The 22500-nt window shown below is 41.6% G+C and overlaps 1 protein-coding gene across 1 annotated transcript in view; it reads left to right on the top strand.

Moving 5' to 3' along the window:
• The window catches only part of rnf220b (ring finger protein 220b), an 86633-nt gene that overhangs the window by 51577 nt on the left and 12556 nt on the right, over positions 1-22500 (top strand). The window contains exons 3-6 of the mRNA XM_037535927.1: positions 9999-10125; positions 15481-15526; positions 16679-16762; positions 19295-19337. Of these exons, the coding sequence (XP_037391824.1) occupies positions 9999-10125; positions 15481-15526; positions 16679-16762; positions 19295-19337 (300 nt within the window). The remainder of the gene's footprint in view (positions 1-9998; positions 10126-15480; positions 15527-16678; positions 16763-19294; positions 19338-22500) is intronic.

Below are 22500 nucleotides of genomic sequence, written 5' to 3'. Positions count from 1 at the left end.
AATGCTTCAGTGGGCTTTCATCTTTATCATCACGAATGCGCCGCGTAAACGGGCTCACCGCTTTAATGTGTGGTCCTGTGGTGCTGTTTATTAAGTAGCACCTGAGCCACTTCCTCTAAACAGTAGCCAAGCGTGTGGGTATCAGCGCTGAGCAAAGTCAAAACAGACCACAGCAGGTCTTCATGGTGCAGTAAGAGCTGATACTGTTAGTGTAAGACTATCTGATCTTATCGGCGTGAATGCGGGACATGCTTCGGGTCGTGGTGGCTTATCGTGGTTTGGTCTTCACACCTGTGCAGTGAGGATGAGGGACAGGTGAGGATGAACCTGTTTACAGGCATAAGTGCGTCATCGAAGGTCCTCTTATCTAGGAATTTTACAAGTATGTAAGAAAGATTCATGCTTTTTTATATAAGCTACAAATGAAAACGTTAACTTTGCTTCCGGCACCGACCATCAGTGAGCAGACTGAAGGGCTGGTTGTACACTGTAAAAAGAGGCTCGTCAGACCTACTTACAAAATGACATCATGTGGTAACAAGTAAATTAACTAGTTTTATTCAACCTAAATAAATACTTTGAATGAACGATTCTTCTGATTAATGTCTTTTTTTTTATTTGAATAAAACTAGTTCATTTACTAGGTCTGAAAGGACGTGTAGCTGATCAAGACATCATTGACCTGAGAGGGTTAAACTAACCCCATCATGTGGAGGCTGCACTTTAGCCTGCACACTTAAAAAGGTGATTCTTTTTCTAAAGAAAATGGTTCTTTAGAGCCATGAACACTCAAAGATCTCTTTGCTTGATAAAAGTGGTTCTTTAGATTGATGGAGAACGTGCCGTAGATGGTTTTATACAGAACCTTTTTGAAAAGGATTCTAAATAACGACAATAAGGGTTCTTCTATTATTATGGTGTCAAGTTTGTACCAATAGACAGACCCTTTTTGGTGGTGCTAAATAGAACCATTTTCAAAAAAGGTTCTGTATGGTTCTCCATCAATCTGAAGAACCATGTAAGCATGCAAATGGTTCTTTGAGTGTACTTGGTTCTATATAGAACAAAGAAAGTGAGTTTAAGAGTGGACTTATAATCAGAGACACAGCAATAAGCCCAACTGGTCATCAGACTTCTTTGTTAAAAGAGCAATTCAGTTGGAGAAGTGTCCATCCCAAAGCCTTTATAGTTCCACAAAAGTTCCTCCCACCTTCAAGATTCATCGTCAGAAGGGGTTTTAAACGAGGAAATCTCACATTACAGACTGCAGCACTGCTGTAGGAGGCAGGGAGGCCTGTTTACAACAGATGTAGTGATGGTTTAAATTTCCATTTTGGCCAGCGTGCCCCTTTAAGTAGCTCAGGCAGCGAGGGTCTGCAGCGCTGTGCAGGTGTCTCTTAAAGCTGCATTTTTTCTGAGTTACTCACTGGGTTTATTTGAAGTGTTGGTCTTCACACGGCCGTAACTTCAGCTGATGGTTCTCTGGAAGACAGTAAACGCACAGCCGCTTTACATTGTGATGTAAATGTGGTAGTGAGGTCACTGCGCAGGAGTGTGTTAAAGTGCTTTAAATACTTTCACACACTCACTGGTCAGCGCTGAAACACCGGGCTTTGGTGTGCTGAGAGTTTCAAGTTTCAGGACTCATTCTGCTCATTCTACCAGCGTCTCTCTCTCTCTCTCTCTCTCTCTCTCTCTCTCTCTCTCTCTTCTCTCTCTGTATTGTCTGTATTAGTCTCTCTCTATTGTCTGTATTAGTCTCTCTCTCTCTCTCTCTATTGTCTGTATTAGTCTCTCTCTCTGTATTAGTCTCTCTCTCTCTCTCTCTCTCTCTCTCTCTCTGCATTGTCTATATTAGTCTCTCTCTCTCTCTGCATTGTCTGTATTAGTCTCTCTCTCTCTCTCTCTCTCTCTCTCTGTATTGTTTGCATTAGTCTCTCTCTATTGTCTGTATTGTCTCTCTCTCTCTCTCTCTGTCTCTCTCTCTCTCTCTCTCTGCATTGTCTGTATTAGTCTCTCTCTCTCTCTCTCTCTCTCTGTATTGTTTGCATTAGTCTCTCTCTATTGTCTGTATTGTCTCTCTCTCTCACTCTCTCTGTCTCTCTCTCTCTCTCTGTCTCTCTCTCTCTCTCTCTCTCTCTCTCTCTCTCTCTCCCTGCATTGTCTGTATTAGTCTCTCTCTGTGTATTGTCTATATTAGCCCCCTCTCTCTGTCTCTCTCTCTCTCTCTCTCTGTCTCTCTCTCTCTCTTTCTCTGCATTGTCTGTATTAGTCTCTCTCTCTGCATTGTCTGTATTAGTCTCTCTCTCTGAATTGTCTACATTCTCTCTCTCTCTCTCTCTCTCTCTCTCTCTGCATTGTCTGTATTAGTCTCTCTCTCTGCATTGTCTACATTAGTCTCTCTCTCTCTCTCTCTCTCTCTCTCTCTCTCTCTCTCTCTCTCTCTCTGTATTGTCTACATTAGTCTCTCTCTCTCTCTCTCTCTCTCTCTCTGTATTGTCTATATTAGTTTCTCTCTCTCTCTCTCTCTCTCTCTCTCTCTCTCTCTCTCTCTCTCTCTCTCTCTCTCTCTTTCTGCTGCCTCTACTCTTCTGGGAAAGCATTAGACTAGATGTTGGAACATTGCTGTGAGGATTTGATTGAGCATTAATGAGGTCAATTACTGATGTTGGATGGACAGTTCTGGATCACAGATTCATCCCAAAGGTGTTGGGATGGAGAGTGCAGTTCTTCTGCTCCACAGCCTAGTGCTCGGGGGCTTTATCCCCTCTAGCCCATGCTTTGCGATGGTGACCTTAGGCTCATGTGCTGGTCCAGACCATCCCATTCTATTGGTCCGTGCTTTTCAATGGAGATTATACAAGCTTTTTGATATTGACTGAATGGTGAGAGCAGAAAGAAAGGGCTTGACTAGAAGGAGCTCATTGATTTGACTGGGAGAATCCGACTTAAAGTGGTTTTTAGATCGACCGTATGTACCGGCCAGTAGTCTTTAAACACAAGTGAGCACTGTAGCATTTGGAGCCAAGCGCAGTGGGATTTAGTGGGCTAATATTGCCCTGGCTGCTTTTCTTCCCCACTGATGTCCTTAATCATGGTGCATATTACACAATGATCATTAGTGTTTATTGTAGGGGAGACTTCTAAAAGTGGACCTGCGGCATGTGGCTGTTTCTAGCAAACGCTGCTGCCAGAGCGGTTGAGCTGTGAGTTGATTAAAGAAAGAAAGAATTAAAAAAAGAACCTTACCTTTGAAAACGAAGGAAACGACTTTCCACAGCAGATGTGTTACTACATTGCCTATTATGTTGCCCATTAAATCGGCTCTTTCAATGGCCCATTATTTTCTCCAATAAAAACCAGCTCACTGCGCCCCGCATATCCCCACCCCCACCCCCACCCCCCCAACCAAATCACATTCACTTCAGAAAGCATATTTAAGAAACGATGAAATCCCCCCTGTATAAAATGAAACATTTGATGTCTTAAATATGAACCAGACGGTGTTTGGGCTAACCATGGCAGGTGTGGAGAGGGCCAATTCACTTCAATAACAGCAGGCTCTCCTCAGAAAACCTGCCAGAGAGTAACCCCCCCCCAACACACCCACCCACACACCTTCCTATGCCTTCCGCCTGCCCTCAGATTACTCAGAGGTAGTTCCCATTATGACAGCACTGCAAGGCTGAGGAAATTCATGGCCTGAAGCAGGAGATCGGCCTTGAAAGCTGGAACTGATGCACGAGAAACAACTTCATGCATTTGATCTCATTGGTATTTCTGTTTCTATGGTGTTGGCATTACAGTCAGGAGGCGTTTGCTTTGCTTTCTGAAGTGCTATTTGGACAAGATCAGTCTCATGCCTGTCTGTGAATGAATGAGCTGTAGAACTAATCCAGGAGGGTTTCTTAGAAAGCAGGATTTCTTGGTTAACCAGCTATCTATGTGTCTGTCTGTCCGTCTGTCTATCTAGCTATCTGTTTACATGTCTACCTATCTGTCTGTCTATCTATGTCTGTCTGTCTGTCTATTTTATTCAGTTTCTAGGTGTAAGTTAACACAACCTCTACAGAGAACATATGGCGTGTATTTTTTCAAATGGCTCATTTTCTGCTCATTGTAATTCACTATTTCTATAAATGTCCTGGGTTTCGCATAATGGAAAAAATACGTACAACATAAACCATAAAACGTGCAATAACACTGGCACAGGTCACAGATCATATTTTATTTTCTTCCCCAATTTGTTACGTCAACACTCCCTTTATCTTTGGGGTCAATTTGACCCCATTCAGTGTTTAACATCTCTATTAACATCTTTTTTGCTTCATAACCATAAAACGGACATTCTGTGCTTTCAGTGTTCCGGACTTTCTGAACACATCTTTGTGGTCAGTTTGACCCCAGGCTGTTTCCGTTGTATAAAACATAATAAATATCAACATTTTAAACATTTGCTTTGATTGTTTTGGTTGATATTGAGGTCACTAACTGCCTTAGGGAAACTGACATAGCCAGTGAGGATATGTTTCTCTGTCAATCTAAAATGTTGGCACATTGTTCACCACCAAGAAGACGATGAGTCCTCATTACCTGTACAGGTCAGCTCTGTTCGCTCATTAGCTCATCTGAAGAGGCAGCTTCTGTCACCTCCCAACTACTGATGTCCCTCGGCTGTTTTTGATTAATAAAACACCATTTAAACCCCTTAAAATCCCAGGCTTATTACACACTAAGGCTTATTATTCAGTAACTACAGGGACTTCGGTACAAACTGGCTGAGCTGTTCTTAGTTTATATACGTGTGTAGTAAAACTTTGAATCCTGGACATTTAAGGGGTTAAAATGTGGCCCTCTGTGTGCTGCTCATCTTTTGTGCCACAGCAGCGCTGTCACAGCCCTTTATTACCAGCAAAGTCCATTTTTCCCTTGTTTTTATTTTTCCCATGTTTATCCCTCCATTAATCCCTATAGATACTCAAATATCACAATTTGCCTAAATACACATCCCTCCTTAGGGGTCAAAATCGAAGGCCTTTGCTTTTTTAGCTGCTGCCTCAATCCATCACCATTTTCTGTTATGACACTGTGATAAAACACCCAAAGCAACCAAGACCACTCCTGTCAGTCAAGTCCTCTGCTTGGCCCTGGGTGATGTAACTCCTCTCCGCCCTCCGTGTATCTCAGGGAAATATGAGCCTGCAGTGTTGTCCTTTTTTTGGCTCAGGCCTGGAGTATTGTTCTTCCGGGCTCCTGACATCGTTGTAGTGTGATGGAGCATCAGGACGAGATGTGGCATTCTGGAAAGGTCAGCTTTCGACCGTCTCAAAATCCGTCTGTCACTGTGACGATGGCAGCTGTCATATGGATGCTGGCATGTGCAGTCATCCCATTGCACAGAAAAAGAGACGGACCTTTATGTTGGGCCTGAGGATCAGGCCTGTCGTTCCAGTGCACTGGAGTGTGACTGAGAACATGATGCCTTGGAGCTCCTCTAACGTCTCTCTGATGTTTCAATAAGCAAAGGATCATATGTGACTGCATTGTCGGTGTCGGTGTGTGCGATGAGGTCAAGTGCTGCTGACATGTTACGAGCTGAAACACATACCAGATCTCTTATCAAGAAGGTCTAATCATGTTTGTTTTAAGCCAAAAATAGTGGCTTTGCTGCCCAAACTGGGATTGGAACCTCAATGTGGCCCCAGTCACTGTAGGGTTGTTATTGTCCCAGTTGGTTCTCTCGACTGGATGTTAAAATGTCTGGTTGGGTCTCTAAATGCATTTCATCAATTGAAATATGTAAAGTGCTGCTCTAGTCCTACCATTACGCCTCTCTCACACGCTCTCTTGCTCACTCTCCCTTGCTTGCTCCCGTGGGCTTGCATGGGGACACACATGCAGAGGTTTTAACTTGCAGGGTGGTTGCGTTCTGCTACACCTCAATCTGAACACTGCTGTACTAAACACCTTGTCAAATTGGTACACCACCAATTGCCTCTGCTATTTTGAGGCTCTCTGTTTGGAGCCTCTGAAAAGCCTCCGTTTGGAAGGCCATGTAGCCCTTACACTTCGCCCTCCCCCTCGATCTCAACAAAAACTGGGCCACCCTATCCCTAGACGTGAACGCCAAAGCTGAGGGGTAGGGATAAGTGGTAGGGACAAGGGGTGAAATGAGATTGGGCCCTAGTCTTGGACTCAACTACAGTAGTCTTGACTACCACACTAGTTATACCCCTTTACCTCAAACATAGTCCATCAGCCAAGACATGTTTGGTTACTGACATTTTCTTCTTTAATTATGTACTGGAGCTGCAAGGCTAAAGTAGCTAATGCCTGCTTACGCCTCACTAGTGGTAACTGCATGTCTGAATCATCACACAGTTGCCCCGAATCACACTAATAGACTTGCTGATGTGGTTTCAGACACTATCGTCGCTGTTAGAATAAAAGCTTGTCCAAAGTGGTAACTATACAGAAGGTTCTTAACTAATGAAAGTCAATGTAAAAAAGTCATTTTGGGTCATTTCTCTTGGTCCATTCATCATGAAGTTCTGAAACACTGTAAGGGCAGCTGGTTCTTTCAAAGCATGGGAAACAAAATGGAAAATGAGAAAAATGGAATGGTTTTGTTCTCACAGCCAGCCTGTGTTGTATACCTAAAACAGTATTATAAGCCAGCCTGTACTTTCATCTGTTTTATAGATAAGAGTATCTCATACAGTGAAGGCAAAAGGGAAACATCCCATATATCTGCACAGGCACCAGCAAAAGGACTCTTGTTCCAGCATCAAATCGAATTCCTCTTATCGTTCCATTACTTGGAGACGTTATCTAAAGAAGTAATTTGCTTATAAATTCAATTTCAGGTGAGAGATTTTGCTGTTTACTGATGCTGGCTTTGCGGAAGGCAGAGGAGAGAGCAGTCCATGCATGTCAGGGAATTCATTTAGGACGACGCGTATGTGAGACAGAGAAGAGCGCTGACAGGCCGGGCTTTCTCAAGGGCACGAGACCTGGTAGCTCTCGCATGTAGATCCATGTTTTATTCACATCTATTTGCTTTCATTTGGCCTGTTGTTAGCAGGTGATTGGTTCAGTGGGGGAAAATGCGACCGGAGCTGCTGCCCTCTGTTTCCTCCGTCATGCTGCTGCCTGCCACGCTGTTGACAGGTTTTATTTGCTTAATAGATTTCCCCAATCTGTCAGCAGCAGACGCATGTGGGTGATTCACCCCATGGCAGTCAGAGCGGGACACTGTGGCAATGCATTTTCACACTTCAGCATTCTCAGGAAACGGGGAAATTGAAACGGGGTCAGACTACTGAACGCTTCTGTGCTGCTGTTTAACCCCACCAGGCATACTGATGATTCCAGCTCATCTTTAACAATAGAAACAATAGAAAACAATCACACCCCAAAAAACAAAATCACTCCTGAAGTGCTTGTCAAGTGTTAATGTAGCGAAAGAATAAAATATTTGTAGCCCAAGAATATTTCTGTCTGAAAGTTGCCAGATTATTTTTTGGGATTTTAGGATCATTTGGGATTAAACTGAATTTTGTTGGGCTACAGTTGGGATCAGACAGAATTTTGTTGGGATCAGTCAATTTTGTTGGGCTACAGCTGGGATCAGACAGAATTTTGTTGGGCTACAGCTGGGATCAGACAGAATTTTGTTGGGCTACAACTGGGATCAGACAGAATTTTGTTGGGCTACAGCTGGGATCAGACAGAATTTTGTTGGGCTACAGCTGGGATCAGACAGAATTTTGTTGGGCTACAGTTGGGATCAGACAGAATTTTGTTGGTCTACAGTTGGGATCAAACAGAATTTTGTTGGGATCCGAAATTTTGTTGGGCTAAAGCTGGGAACATACAGAATTTTTTTGGGCTACAGCTGGGATCAGACAGAATTTTGTTGGGCTACAACTGGGATCAGACAGAATTTTGTTGGGCTACAGCTGGGATCAGACAGAATTTTGTTGGGCTACAGCTGGGATCAGACAGAATTTTGTTGGGCTACAGTTGGGATCAGACAGAATTTTGTTGGTCTACAGTTGGGATCAAACAGAATTTTGTTGGGATCCGAAATTTTGTTGGGCTAAAGCTGGGAACATACAGAATTTTTTTGGGCTACAGTCTGGATCAGACAGAATTTTGTTGGGATCAGACAATTTTGTTGGGCTACAGTCTGGATCAGACAGAATTTTGTTGGGATCAGACAATTTTGTTGGGCTACAGTCTGGATCAGACAGAATTTTGTTGGGCTGCATTTGGGATCAGAATTTTATTGGGCTCAGTTAGGGTTAGACAGAATTTTGTAGGCTTCAGTTGGGATCAGACAGAATTTTGTTGGGATCAGTCAATTTTGTTGGGCTACAACTGGGATCAGACAGAATTTTGTTGGGCTACAACTGGGATCAGACAGAATTTTGTTGGGCTACAGTTGGGATCAGACAGAATTTTGTTGGTCTACAGTTGGGATCAAACAGAATTTTGTTGGGATCCGAAATTTTGTTGGGCTAAAGCTGGGAACATACAGAATTTTTTTGGGCTACAGTCTGGATCAGACAGAATTTTGTTGGGATCAGACAATTTTGTTGGGCTACAGTCTGGATCAGACAGAATTTTGTTGGGATCAGACAGAATTTTGTTGGGCTGCAGTTGGGATCAGACAGAGTTTTGTTGGGCTGCAGTTGGGATCAGACAGAATTTTGTTAGGCTACAGCTGGGATCAGACAGAATTTTGTTGGGCTGCAGTCGGGATCAGACATAATTTTGTTGGGCTGCATTAGGAATCTGATGGAATTTTGTTGGGCTGCATTAGGAATCAGAGAGAATTTTGTTGGGCTACAGTCAGGTTCACACAGAATTTTGTTGGGCTGCATTTGGGATCAGACAGAATTTTGTTGGGTTGCAGTTGGGATCAGACAGAATTTTGTTGGGCTGCAGTTGGGATCAGACAGAATTTTGTTGGGCTACAGCTGGGATCAGACAGAATTTTGTTGGGCTGCAGTCGGGATCAGACATAATTTTGTTGGGCTGCATTAGGAATCTGATGGAATTTTGTTGGGCTGCATTAGGAATCAGAGAGAATTTTGTTGGGCTACAGTCAGGTTCACACAGAATTTTGTTGGGCTGCATTTGGGATCAGACAGAATTTTGTTGGGTTGCAGTTGGGATCAGACAGAATTTTGTTGGGCTGCATTTGGGATCAGACAGAATTTTATTGGGCTACAGCTGGGATCAGACAGAATTTTGGTAGGCTGCAGTCGGGAGCAGACAGACTTTTGTTGGGCTGCAGTTGGGATCAGACAGAGTTTTGTAGGGCTGCATTAGGAATCTGATGGAATTTTGTTGGGCTGCATTAGGAATCAGAGAGAATTTTGTTGGGCTACAGTCAGGTTCACACAGAATTTTGTGGAGTGTCAGTGGGATTAAGCCTGAATTTTGTAGGATTACGGTCAGATTCAGACAGAATTTTGTAGGCCTGCGATCAGATACGCAGATAGTTTTGTAAGATTGCAGTCAGATTCACACAGAATTTTGTCAGACTATAGAATTCAGACAGCATAGTGTTGAATTCAGTTCAGACTGATTGTGCTACGATTGTGTTCAAACAGAATCTGGTTGGTTGCAGTTGAACTTGGACACAGTTTTATAGGTCTACGATCAAGTTGGGACAGACTTGTGTTTGCCTACAGTAGAGCATAGAAGACTTTCCATATAGGGAAAGTATCTAAACTATTCTAATATCATTACAAAGCACCTTCTTCAAAGCGGCTGTCCTGGCAGAGCTTAGATAGTTTTCTCTACCGCATCTGATCCTACTTATCAAGACCTTCAAGAGCTTTTAAATATCAGAGGCAGGAGGGTTAGATTAGTGTTGGAACTGAAGTGCAGGTGGCTTATAGGGGACCAGCAGCTCTTTTCTTTGTCTGATCTTGTTTTCACTTCTTTGTTTCTTTTCTCTCCTCTCTCTCTCTTCTGTGCTGTAGGTAAGGTAAAGTGTGTGTTTGATGCCCAGACTCCTGTGTGCCCTGTCTGTCAGGCAGTTCTGCGGCCGGGGGAGCTGCAGGAGCACATGGAGACGGAGATTGAACGACTTACGCAGCTACACCTGAGGTACACGTGCTCAGATATACACACACTTTTATCGTACATGTATACACATGCATTGACAGTACTGTGCAAAAGAGACACAGAGACTTTCAGTCAAAAGGTTTTTCAGTATCAGTAAAAAAGCGGAAAATGTACATTTAACAGAAAACGTACCGTAAATATATGCATTTCAGTAATTAGTGTGTTCACTCTTTACCTTTATTATTATAGATTCCATTCTTTTCAGGAGACTCACTTTCAGCTTTTGAAATGGTCACACCTCCAAAGCTCAGTCTTAGAAGTTGGGTTTCCATTTTCTGCTTCTCACCATCCAAGTAATCCAAACACATTCAATGACAAAGAGGTCATTCAGTGTGTCTGGGGTGGCCAGTGCAGCTCTACTGTAAACAGGGCAATATTTGTACTGGAAAAATACCATGTTCTGCCATAAATACAGGGAGATTCACTCGAAAGAGGCCCCAAATATTCTGTAATAACTCTCGCTAGGACGAAGCAATCGGAACCAAACAAAGTGCAATGTGCTCCTCTGTATATGGAGCCTCGAACAAGCTGGGATGCCCCTGGGTCAGACTGATGAGGTAAGCACTGGACCTCTGTAATTCCTGCTGATACATTCAGGAACATGGAGCACCACATCGAAGTGTGTCTGGCAGAGAGATCACTTTCAGCATCACACGTAAAGCAATCAATTACACATACGTCAAGGTAAGTAGTGGAGTTTTTAAATCGGATTGTTTCATCATAACAGGAGTTACAACAGAATATTCAGGGCCTCTTTTGAGTGAACCTCCCTGCACAATAGGGGTGCGACGATTAATCGACTTAGTCGACTAAAATCACCAAGCAAATTAATTGGCATTTAATGTAATAGTGGATTAGGTGCTGACCTCATCACTCATGTTTCACGCTAACTAAGAATTACCACTTTATATTACCGCTTATTGGAGAGTTAAGAGTCCGTTGTGCTGTTTGTAAAGCTGACCATAGCTGGCACAAGATCACATCCTCCATGTACACATTCCTTTGAAGAGGAAACACGTCGGCTCACTGGACGAAGAAGATTGACCTTGGTAAGATAGTTGCGCTGGCTCGCTGGTTAAATGTCGCCCTACTTCATAGTAACTTCAAGTTGAACTGTAACATCTTCTATGTCGAAATGCATGTTCTCCAGTGGAGCTGGACCCGAGAAGCAAGTAGCTATTATTCACAGCAACCCTGTTCACTTTCCAGGTAATGCTCACAGCTTTGAGCACTGCATCGCGTCTTAACGCCGAACTCAAATTTGCCAAACATAGGAGAACGCTTGCAAACAGCTTCAAGCAGTTTTCTGGGTATCTTGAGTTCTCCACTAACATTTGCCACCAATCGCAAACAGTTTCAGGAAGCAGTTCAACTGGGGGCAGTTCTGGGCTGGAGGTTAGGTAACCAGACCAGTTGCTGGTTCGATCCTCTCGCTGACAGTCCATGACTGAAGTACCCTTGAGCAAGACACCTAACCCCCAATTGCTCCCTGGGTGCCATGGGTAGGGCTGCCCACTGCTCTGGGCAAGTGTGCTGACTGCCCCCTAGTGTGTGTGTGTGTGTGTGTGTGTGTGTGTGTGTGTGTGTGTGTGTGTGTGTGTGTGTGTGTGTGTCCTAGTTCACATGCATGTGGGTGTTTCACTGCATGTATGGGTTAAATGTGGAGATCTAATTCCACAGTGTACAAACACAGTTGGCAAATGCATACATACGTTGCATCTGGACAAAGCGTTACTGTTTGAATTGAGGGTTTACCCAAAATCACTCAAATTTAACTGTTTGTAGAGAAGAAGTTTGCCACAAATGTTTGCCGCCGTTTGCTGAATTTGAATGGAAGTCATGCTTATGGCTGGAGATGTTCGTAGATATACATACCTATGTACCTACGTTGGGTTCAGCCATGCATGTCAACGGCATCGCTGCTGGACTGCATTCAGTACCATCACAGAGCGCCAGTTTAAGAACGTTTAATTGTGGACAGAATCTACTTTAAGAATATTGCGCTCAGAAAGTGGAATAGGATTATATAATGTAGAAAACACAGCCATTCACACTCATGTTGGTGTGATGTTTGTGTAGCACAGAGAACCTGTTGGTGTGATTAACGGAGAACTGATTTAGTTTTGTTGTATTTTATTGCTACAACGTTGCACATCCTTGGTTTCACATTCGAACAGGAAATATATATGGTTTTATTTATCTTTTGTATTAGCAGGAAAGTTCATTAAAGCAGTCATTTTTTAAAATATTAATCTTTATTGTCTTCGTTGCTAATGCATAAACCAACAACCTCAAGCCAAATTGAAGCAAATGCATAAAACAACCTCAAGCCAGATTTAAATGCTGGTAGCTACGTAAGAGTTATTTGTAATTGAATGATTCATAATCGCCCAGATAGCGAGCAGATATCAGTCCACTGGTTTGAAAAGGTCGGCATCCCACTGACTGTCTGCCACTGCTGGTCCTCCCTCGGACCACCCAGATCTTTGGCCTGCATACAAGCCCTGACTAGTGTTCAATCTCCTCAGATTTAAAATGCACAGAGACTTTTATTTTAGAAAATAAACTTGGACAGATGTTACAAAGTAAAAGCTGAGCTGGTCAAAAATTACTTACTAAACTAATTTATAAAGTGTTACTGAAGAAAGGAAGGAAGGAAGGAAAGATCAGTAAACTGGACTGTCTGTGGAAAATGAATGCTGATAAGTGGACTTTTGCTGTTTGTGGTCCAGACGAGGATGGGTTCCCCTTTAGAATCACGGTTCCTCTCTGTGTTTCTTCTCCTTTAGAGTCTCGGTTCCTCTCAGTGTTTCTTCTCCTTTAGATTCTCGGTTCCTCTCAGTGTCTCTTCTCCTTTAGTGTCTCGGTTCCTCTCAGCGTCTCTTCTCCTTTAGATTCTCGGTTCCTCTCAGTGTCTCTTCTCCTTTAGTGTCTTGGTTCCTCTCAGTGTTTCTTCTCCTTTTGAGTCTCGGTTCCTCTCAGTGTTTCTTCTCCTTTAGAGTCTCGGTTCATCTCAGTGTCTCTTCTCCTTTAGAGTCTCGGTTCCTCTCAGTGTCTCTTCTCCTTTAGAGTCTCGGTTCCTCTCAGTGTCTCTTCTCCTTTTGAGTCTCGGTTCCTCTCAGTGTTTCTTCTCCTTTAGAGTCTCGGTTCATCTCAGTGTCTCTTCTCCTTTAGAGTCTCGGTTCCTCTCAGTGTCTCTTCTCCTTTAGAGTCTCGGTTCCTCTCAGTGTCTCTTCTCCTTTAGAGTCTCGGTTCATCTCAGTGTCTCTTCTCCTTTAGAGTCTCGGTTCCTCTCAGTGTCTCTTCTCCTTTAGAGTCTCGGTTCATCTCAGTGTCTCTTCTCCTTTAGAGTCTCGGTTCCTCTCAGTGTCTCTTCTCCTTTAGAGTCTCGGTTCATCTCAGTGTCTCTTCTCCTTTAGAGTCTCGGTTCCTCTCAGTGTCTCTTCTCCTTTAGAGTCTCGGTTCATCTCAGTGTCTCTTCTCCTTTAGAGTCTTGGTTCCTCTCAGTGTCTCTTCTCCTTTAGAGTCTCGGTTCATCTCAGTGTTTCTTCTCCTTTAGAGTCTCAGTTCATCTCAGTGTTTCTTCTCTTTAGAGTCTCAGTTCCTCTCAGTGTCTCTTCTCCTTTAGAGTCTCGGTTCATCTCAGTGTTTCTTCTCCTTTAGAGTCTCAGTTCATCTCAGTGTTTCTTCTCTTTAGAGTCTCAGTTCCTCTCAGTGTTTCTTCACCTTTCTTTACCTTTTTTTGCCATTAACGGGCCGACAGTGGATCACTGTCCTCTTGCTGTTGTTATTCGTTTCAATAATCGATCGATTATTCGACTATCAAAGAAATCATTTGTCGCAGACCTAAAATACAATGCAGCTGATTTAAATGAAGGAAACAGAGCACAGAGGTGTTTAGTTGAGTCTGAGAGCGAGTGCTTAACCAACACCAACACAGCAAAACTCCCACCTTTCCCCCCTCGCTCATTAGCTCTGTCCCTCCTCCAGCACATTAAAAGCTTTCAGGTCATGATGGCATATTCATCAGCAGCCTCAGGCGCTCCTCCATCACCCCCAGTGCTCAGACTACACATGCTCACATCGCTCACCACATATTTCACAGCCTCTCAGGCTCAGGGCGACGACGGTGAAAATCACAGCTATGTTTAATAACGCCAGATCTCACCGTCCCACCGTCAGCAGCACGCGGGGGGGGGCGAGGGGCGAGGCTTTCGCTCCACATGAAGGATTCGTTCAATAAAGACATTACAGCTCTAATCTGCTTAGTGACAGAACCGCCGACAGTAATTGTGTCAAATTGTATTCGGCCCAAGGGTGTGTTCAGCTGTACGGGAAGGCAGGGCGGAGGCGGCTCTGCCTGCCTGAGACACTGTTTTACATCATATATGATCATTTCTGTCATATTTCCCAACTTTACCGGTTCCGTCTGATGCAGAACCAAATCGTTCTTGCCTGTTTGTGTTAAACAATTAGAACCGATATGGGAATTTTTGCATATCTGCTAATCCCAATACATAAATATAAAATGTACACACTTAAAAAGATGGTTCTTCAAGGGTTCTTTGGTAAAGGCAATGGTTGTATTTAGAACCATGAGTTCTATACACTCTTAAAAAAGATGGTTCTTCAAGGGTTCTTTGGTAAAGGCAATGGTTGTATTTAGAACCAAGAGTTCTATACACTCTTAAAAAATGGTTCTTGAAGGGTTCTTTAGCAAAGGAAATGATTGTATTTAGAACCATGAGTTCTATACACTCTTAAAAAGATGGTTCTTCAAGGGTTCTTCAGTAAAAATGATGATAATAGTTCTTTCCCCTAATAAAAATGGTTCTTTAGTAAAGCAATGATTGTATTTGGAACCAAGAGTTCTATACACTCTTGAAAAGATGATTCTTCTAGGGTTCCGTCACTCCGTATAAAGTGTTTCATAGTATAATATATTCATAGTATTTCAGAGTTGTTCTAGAATGTGGGAAATAAGTAAGTAAATAAGTAAATAAATAAATAAACAAGTCCTTTGACACAGTCTGTCCACACATTTGGTTGGCACTGTATATCAGTCCATCAGTCACATAGTGACAGGAACAGCCTGTTGAATTGGTGAGAAAATCTTAATGTAAAAATGAATGATGACCCAAAAAACCCCAAACAGATGTTGTCCTTGCACCTGTTAATTAACGCTGTTGCTCCGCTGTTTATGGGGATGTAAAGAAAATCAGCCTGAGAGGGTCGTGGTTCGGCCTGTGCCCTCAGCGTTTGAAGTGACCGCGGCTCTGCATGTTCATTTACCTGAAGCTCAGCCTGAGTCCTGTGTGACCTCTTCCTCTCTTACAGTCCGAGTCTGGCGCAGAAGGAGTGTCTCTCCGCTGGGCTTCTGAAGGTAAGAGCCACACGACTGGCGTTCGCTCACCTCAGCCTTTCCAGGCAGTGCCTGAGGCAGACTGTCTCTGCAGGTTCAGTTTTTCCTTCGAAACTGAAATGAGGGACACGTCAGATTTGAGCCTCACTAACGATGCACTATCACGATGTCATTATATGGGATGTAATAAAAAAGCCACCTGTGACTGAAATTTGCTTTTCGATGGAAATCAGTTTTAGCCATTAAAGGAGAACTCCACCAATTTGTTTTCAAATCTGCATAAGTGGCTGTGATGTAAACAGGTTCTGATGTGAATGTGGCTCAGATGTCTTTACAGTGGTGGTGATAGGAACCAGGGGTCACAGTGTTTTATTTACTATCCAGAACCACCAGAGAACCTGCACGAGTTTTTGTGTAGAATGTTGATGATGGTAAAACAGTGAAATCTGAAAAAAAAAAAAAAACTCATTTTCTTTGGGGACTATTTTGCCTCACAGCGCCCTGCACGTATCCCTCCATTATGCATGTATTTTAAAAATACACTTTAGGCCAAAAGTTTGTCTCAAAACTACCGTAAAACAGTGTCTCAGGCATCAGGCAGTGAATTCATAACCATTTCATACAGGGACTTTCTGTGAGGAGCTTTTAGAGGTGGACGTCTGGTTCCTATCACCACCACTGTGAACAGTTCTGACTCTGGAAGTTTCTCTAGAGCTGAGCGTTTCACACCAAACCGCTCTGAACCGCTCGGTTTACATCTCAACCGTTTAATTATGGAGAAAATGTAAAAAATGAATGTATTTTTATTTCAAATTCCTAATTGGTACACAAAACTACATTAGAACAAGATTCATTTATTGGTGGGAATCACATTTTCATTTCTCACGAGTGAGAATATTTTTTGCAGTATAAAGCAATTTTTAATAATTCAAAGAAAATTCTTATCATTACATGTTTATATTGATTTATTGATTACGTTTAAAAACGGAAAGTCTTACTTTTACAAGTAAGAAATACATTTTCCTCGATATAAAGCCTCCTGCAGTCTAATGTAATAATAATTATATTATAATTATTATTATTATTATGCTTAAATACGTCTTTCTTTGCATGTGAAACTATTGTATTTGGCTTATAAAGGCTTCTGATTTTGGTTCCTTCACTTCCCCTCAGCCCCTCTTCTCTACCCACATTAAGCGAGAGGGGGGCTCCTCGCCCCGTCCTGCTGACGAGGCCGTCCACTCGGACAGGTACCAGGTGAGACACCTTTTCTCACTGTGGAGCGAGATCTGAGAATGAAGCTGTCGGCGGGAGCTGTGCGCAGCGTTAGGGGCTTCATCAGCCTGAACTCTTTCCTGGCTGCACATGTTAACCCCTGTGTGGTGTTCAGGTCTGTGGGACCATTTTCAGAAAGAAAAACTGATGTGATTTATTATTATTTCATCCTCAGATTCTTGTCCTTTGCTCATTTTCTGTGAAGAACATATAAAATAACCCATTTTCAGTGTCTTCACTCTGTTCATGTGGTGCTGGGCTGAACCCACGGGGAGGAAAAGTGTGGAGGTGCTGTGTCCTTCACTCTGTTCTCCTCCTACATGGCCTGCTGTTAGTGTGTGTGTGTGTGTGTGTGTGTGTGTGTGTGTGTGTGTGTGTGTGTGTGTGTGTGTGTGTGTGTGTGTGGGTGTGTGTCTAGTGTAAATTATTCATTAACTACTGTTAATTATTCAGTATCTACTGTAAATTATTCCGTATCTATTGTAGATTTTTCAGTACCTACTGTAAAGTGTTCAGTAATTACTGTTAATTATTTAGTATCTATTATATATTTTTGTATCTACTGTAAATTATTCATTAACTACTGTTAATTATTCAGTATCTATTATAGATGTTTCAGTACCTACTGTAAATTATTTATTAACTACTGTTAATTATTCAGTATCTATATAGATGTTTCAGTACCTACTGTAAATTATTCATTAACTACTGTTAATTATTCAGTATCTATATAGATGTTTCAGTACCTACTGTAAATTATTCATCAACTACTGTTAATTATTCAGTATCTATATAGATGTTTCAGTACCTACTGTAAATTATTCATTAACTACTGTTAATTATTCAGTATCTATATAGATGTTTCAGTACCTACTGTAAATTATTCATTAACTACTGTTAATTATTCAGTATCTATATAGATGTTTCAGTACCTACTGTAAATTATTCATTAACTACTGTTAATTATTCAGTATCTATTATAGATGTTTCAGTACCTACTGTAAATTATTCATCAACTACTGTTAATTATTCAGTATCTATATAGATGTTTCAGTACCTACTGTAAATTATTTATTAACTACTGTTAATTATTCAGTATCTATATAGATGTTTCAGTACCTACTGTAAATTATTCATTGACTACTGTTAATTATTCAGTATCTATTATAGATGTTTCAGTACCTACTGTAAATTATTCATCAACTACTGTTAATTATTCAGTATCTATATAGATGTTTCAGTACCTACTGTAAATTATTTATTAACTACTGTTAATTATTCAGTATCTATATAGATGTTTCAGTACCTACTGTAAATTATTCATTAACTACTGTTAATTATTCAGTATCTATTATAGATGTTTCAGTACCTACTGTAAATTATTCATCAACTACTGTTAATTATTCAGTATCTATATAGATGTTTCAGTACCTACTGTAAATTATTCATCAACTACTGTTAATTATTCAGTATCTATATAGATGTTTCAGTACCTACTGTAAATTATTTATTAACTACTGTTAATTATTCAGTATCTATATAGATGTTTCAGTACCTACTGTAAATTATTTATTAACTACTGTTAATTATTCAGTATCTATTATAGATGTTTCAGTACCTACTGTAAATTATTTATTAACTACTGTTAATTATTCAGTATCTATCATAGGTGTTTCAGTACCTACTGTAAATTATTCATTAACTACTGTTAATTATTCAGTATCTATATAGATGTTTCAGTACCTACTGTAAATTATTCATTAACTACTGTTAATTATTCAGTAGCTATTATAGATGTTTCAGTACCTACTGTAAATTATTCATTAACTACTGTTAATTATTCAGTATCTATATAGATGTTTCAGTACCTACTATAAATTATTCATTAACTACTGTTAATTATTCAGTATCTATATAGATGTTTCAGTACCTACTGTAAATTATTCATTAACTACTGTTAATTATTCAGTATCTATATAGATGTTTCAGTACCTACTGTAAATTATTTATTAACTACTGTTAATTATTCAGTATCTATTATAGATGTTTCAGTACCTACTGTAAATTATTCGGTATCTATTATATATTTTTCAGTATCTGCTTTAATTATCCAGTAACTACTATTAATTATGCCGTAATCAGAATCTACTACAAATGATTCAGTACGTGCTCTGAATTATCACCCACCTGTCATTTTTTTCAGTAACTAGTTTGAACTGTTCGTTATCTTTCAAGACTAAACTAATATAGAAGTTATGTAATATGTTTCATCAGTGGCCCCACATATCATTACTTTACAATTGAACACAGTACCCAGTGAAGTGCTGCCATCTGCTGGTGGACTGTGGTGGACAGCACTACAGAGAGCATGTTAGCTGAATTCTCTGTCCCTCAGAAACAGCCCCTGGCCACTTTATCAGAAACCTCTCCATGTAGCACTGAGTGCATTTCCAACGTTGCAGGGCTGAAGTTACTGTGCGATTTCACTGCTTTTGTCTGTGTTTTTCCTCACAGACATTTCTGCGAGTGAGAGCCAACAGACAGACAAGACTGAGCGGTACGAATAACCCCTGTCCATTCCTCTCATCAGTTCTCTTGCTTGGCTTTTATGTGTAATATGGAAGTGAGTTATGTTAAAATAAAAGCACGGACAGTTTAAACCGCACTGAAATCTCTTTTCTTCACTCCATATTTCAACCCTAATCAATTTACATGATATACATATTTACAAACAGGTCAGCAACACAACTTTTATATGTGTAAATATATTGTTTCATTCCAAACTGTATTTAAAACACTGAAGTACATTAAGCAAAAATACATTTTTGGGCCATTTTCAAGTGTATTTGATAATAACACTTTATATTTACACCAATCAGGCGTAACATTATGACCACTGCGCTCACTGTCCACTTTATCAGCTCCACTTACTGTATAGCTGGTCTTTGTAGTTCTACAGTTACAGACTGTAGTCCATCTGTTTCTCTGATACTCTGTTACCCTGTTCTTCAGTGGTCAGGACCCCCATGGACCCTCACAGAGCAGGTACTATTTGGGTGGAGGGTCATTCTCAGCACTGCAGTAACAATGACGTGGTGGTGTGTGTTGTGCTGGTGTGAGTGGATCAGACACAGCAGTGCTGCTGGAGTGTTTAAACACCTCAGTGTCGCTGCTGGACTGAGAACAGTCCACCAACCAAAAATATCCAGCCAACAGCGTCCTGTGGGCAGCGTCCTGTGGGCAGCGTCCTGTGACCACTGATGAAGGACGAGAGTCTGACCACCACAGACTGTGCAGCAGCAGACGAGCTGTCATCTCTGACTTTACACCTGCAAGGTTTAAATTGTTTTGTAACTGTAGAACTACAAAGTGCAGCTATACAGTAAGTGCAGCTGATCAAATGGACAGTGAGCGTAGAAACGAGGAGGTGGTCATGATGTTATGCCTGATCGGTGTGTTTCTGAATGGGCTGATTGCTGTCTTTACTATTGTTGGGAAGAGTTGTGTTGATTCATGTTCAGCTGACTTTTTTTCATTGTACACATTTTAAACCCAGATTTTAGTGAATTTTATGTTATTAGTGAGAATGACGGCTACACATAAAGACCTTATAGCATAGTTATATCCACTCCTACAAAACCGGGGGCCGGTTGCACCAACAGGCTTACATTGCGTAGCTAAACTAAGTCAGTCGTAACTTTCTGGGTGTAACTTTAAGACCGTTGCACCAACTGAATGGCCCAACTCGACTCTACTTGCCTTTTTTGGTTTTCCACTAAGCCAATCTGGTACCTGGTACTGGGTGCTATTTTTGGGACCACATCCATTGAGGTTCCAAGCAAGTTGAGCCAATAGGAAAAGGTGACGTAAAAACGCTACAGACTACTGACTGATTGGCGAAAACTGCTAAACACATGTCGCTGTTGTTGGAAGAAAACCTTGTATCTCCAAAATTGTAACTTTACATGAGAAGGAAAAACCTACTTTACTTTTAATGTAAGTCAATGGAACCAGAAGTCATTTTAGGCCGTTACTTTTAGTCCATTCATTGTGAAATGTACATACAACAGGTATTTTCAAATGTATCAAAAACTGAAAAATTTCACTAACTACTAACTTGTGTGTATCAACTGTAGTTGATTAGGTAACTACAGTAAAATGCTGACATACTGCTTCATGAGTTACTGAGTTTGGAAAGAGCTGTTGGATGTCTGCAAATGCAAACCCAAGAAAGTTGGGACAGTATTTGAAATGCAAATTCAAACAGAAAGCAGTGATTAGTAAATCCACGTTAACCTGTATATAAACAAAAACAGTACAAAGACAAGATGCACTATATTGCCAAAAGTCTGCCTTCACACGCATATGAACTTGAGTGACACCCCATTCTTAATCCATAGGCCCACCCTTTGCAGCTATAACAGCTTCAACTCTTCTGGGAAGGCTTTCCACAAGGGTTAGGAGTGTGATTATGGGAATTTTTGACCGTTCTTCCAGGAGTGCATTTGTGAGGTCAGACACTGATGTTGGATGAGAAGGCCTGGCTCACAGTCTCCACTCTAATTCATCCCAAAGGTGCTCTATCAGGTTGAGATCAGGAACTTTCACTTGAACTAAGGGGCCGAGCCCAACTCCTGAAAAACAACCCCACACCATGATCCCCCCTCCACCAAACTTTACACTTGGCACAATGCAGTCAGACAAGTGCCGTCTCCTGGAAACCGCCAAACCCAGACTCGTCGAATAGGATTTCCATATGGAGAAGCGTGATTCATCACTCCAGAGAACACGTCTCCACTGCTCTAGAGTCCAGTGGCGGCGCTTTACACCACTGCACTCCACGCTTTGCATTGCACTTGGTGATGTAAGTCTTGGATGCAGCTGCTCGGCCATGGAAACCCATTCCATGAAGCTCTCTATGCTGTTCTTGAGCTGATCTGAAGGCCACATGAAGTTTGGAGGTCTGTAGTGATTGACTCTGCAGAAAGTCGGTGACCTCTGCGCACTATGCCCCTCAGCATCCGCTGACCGCTCTGTCATTTTACGTTGCCAACCACTTCGTGTCTGAGTTGCTGTCGTTCCCAGTCGCTTCCACTTTGTTATAATCCCACTGACAGTGGACTGTGGAATATTTAGTAGTGAGGAAATTTCACGACTGGACTTGCTGCACAGGTGGCGTCCGATCACGGCACCACGCTGGAATTCACTGAGCTCCTGAGAGCGACCCATTCTTTCACTAATGTCTGTAGAAGCAGTCTGCAGGCCGAGGGGCTCGGCTTTATACACCTGTGGCCACGGAAGTGACTGGAACACCTGGATTCAGTGGTTTGAATGAGTGAGTGAAAACTTTTGGCAATATAGGGTATGTAATGTTTCATCTTATCAGTTTCATCAATTTTGTAAACACACACTCATTCTGAAATTAATGTTTGTGGCACGTTCCAAAAGGAGCCAAAACTCCAGCTATTTAGACGTAACTTTGGTTTGTGTGTAACCAGCAAGCCTATTGGTGCTACTTATTGAAGGGAGGGAAGTTCCTTGTAAACCGACACAATATTGACTGCTACAAGCTTTTTCATTCATTTTCCAACCAGTCTCCTCCTTTGTGACGTCTCTTCTGCCCACTGCTAAAATGTGTCGTGTCAAGTGAAGACAGCTTGAAAGAAGGCAAAGTTCAGTTCTAGGCAACCAAACATTATTTAAAACCACACGTCTGAGCC

This window comes from Pygocentrus nattereri, chromosome 28 (genome assembly GCF_015220715.1).
Source record: "Pygocentrus nattereri isolate fPygNat1 chromosome 28, fPygNat1.pri, whole genome shotgun sequence".
Taxonomy (NCBI): Eukaryota; Metazoa; Chordata; class Actinopteri; order Characiformes; family Serrasalmidae; genus Pygocentrus; species Pygocentrus nattereri.
The sequence above is the reverse complement of the archived record's forward strand: the minus strand, read 5'-3'. Positions and strand labels throughout refer to the sequence as shown.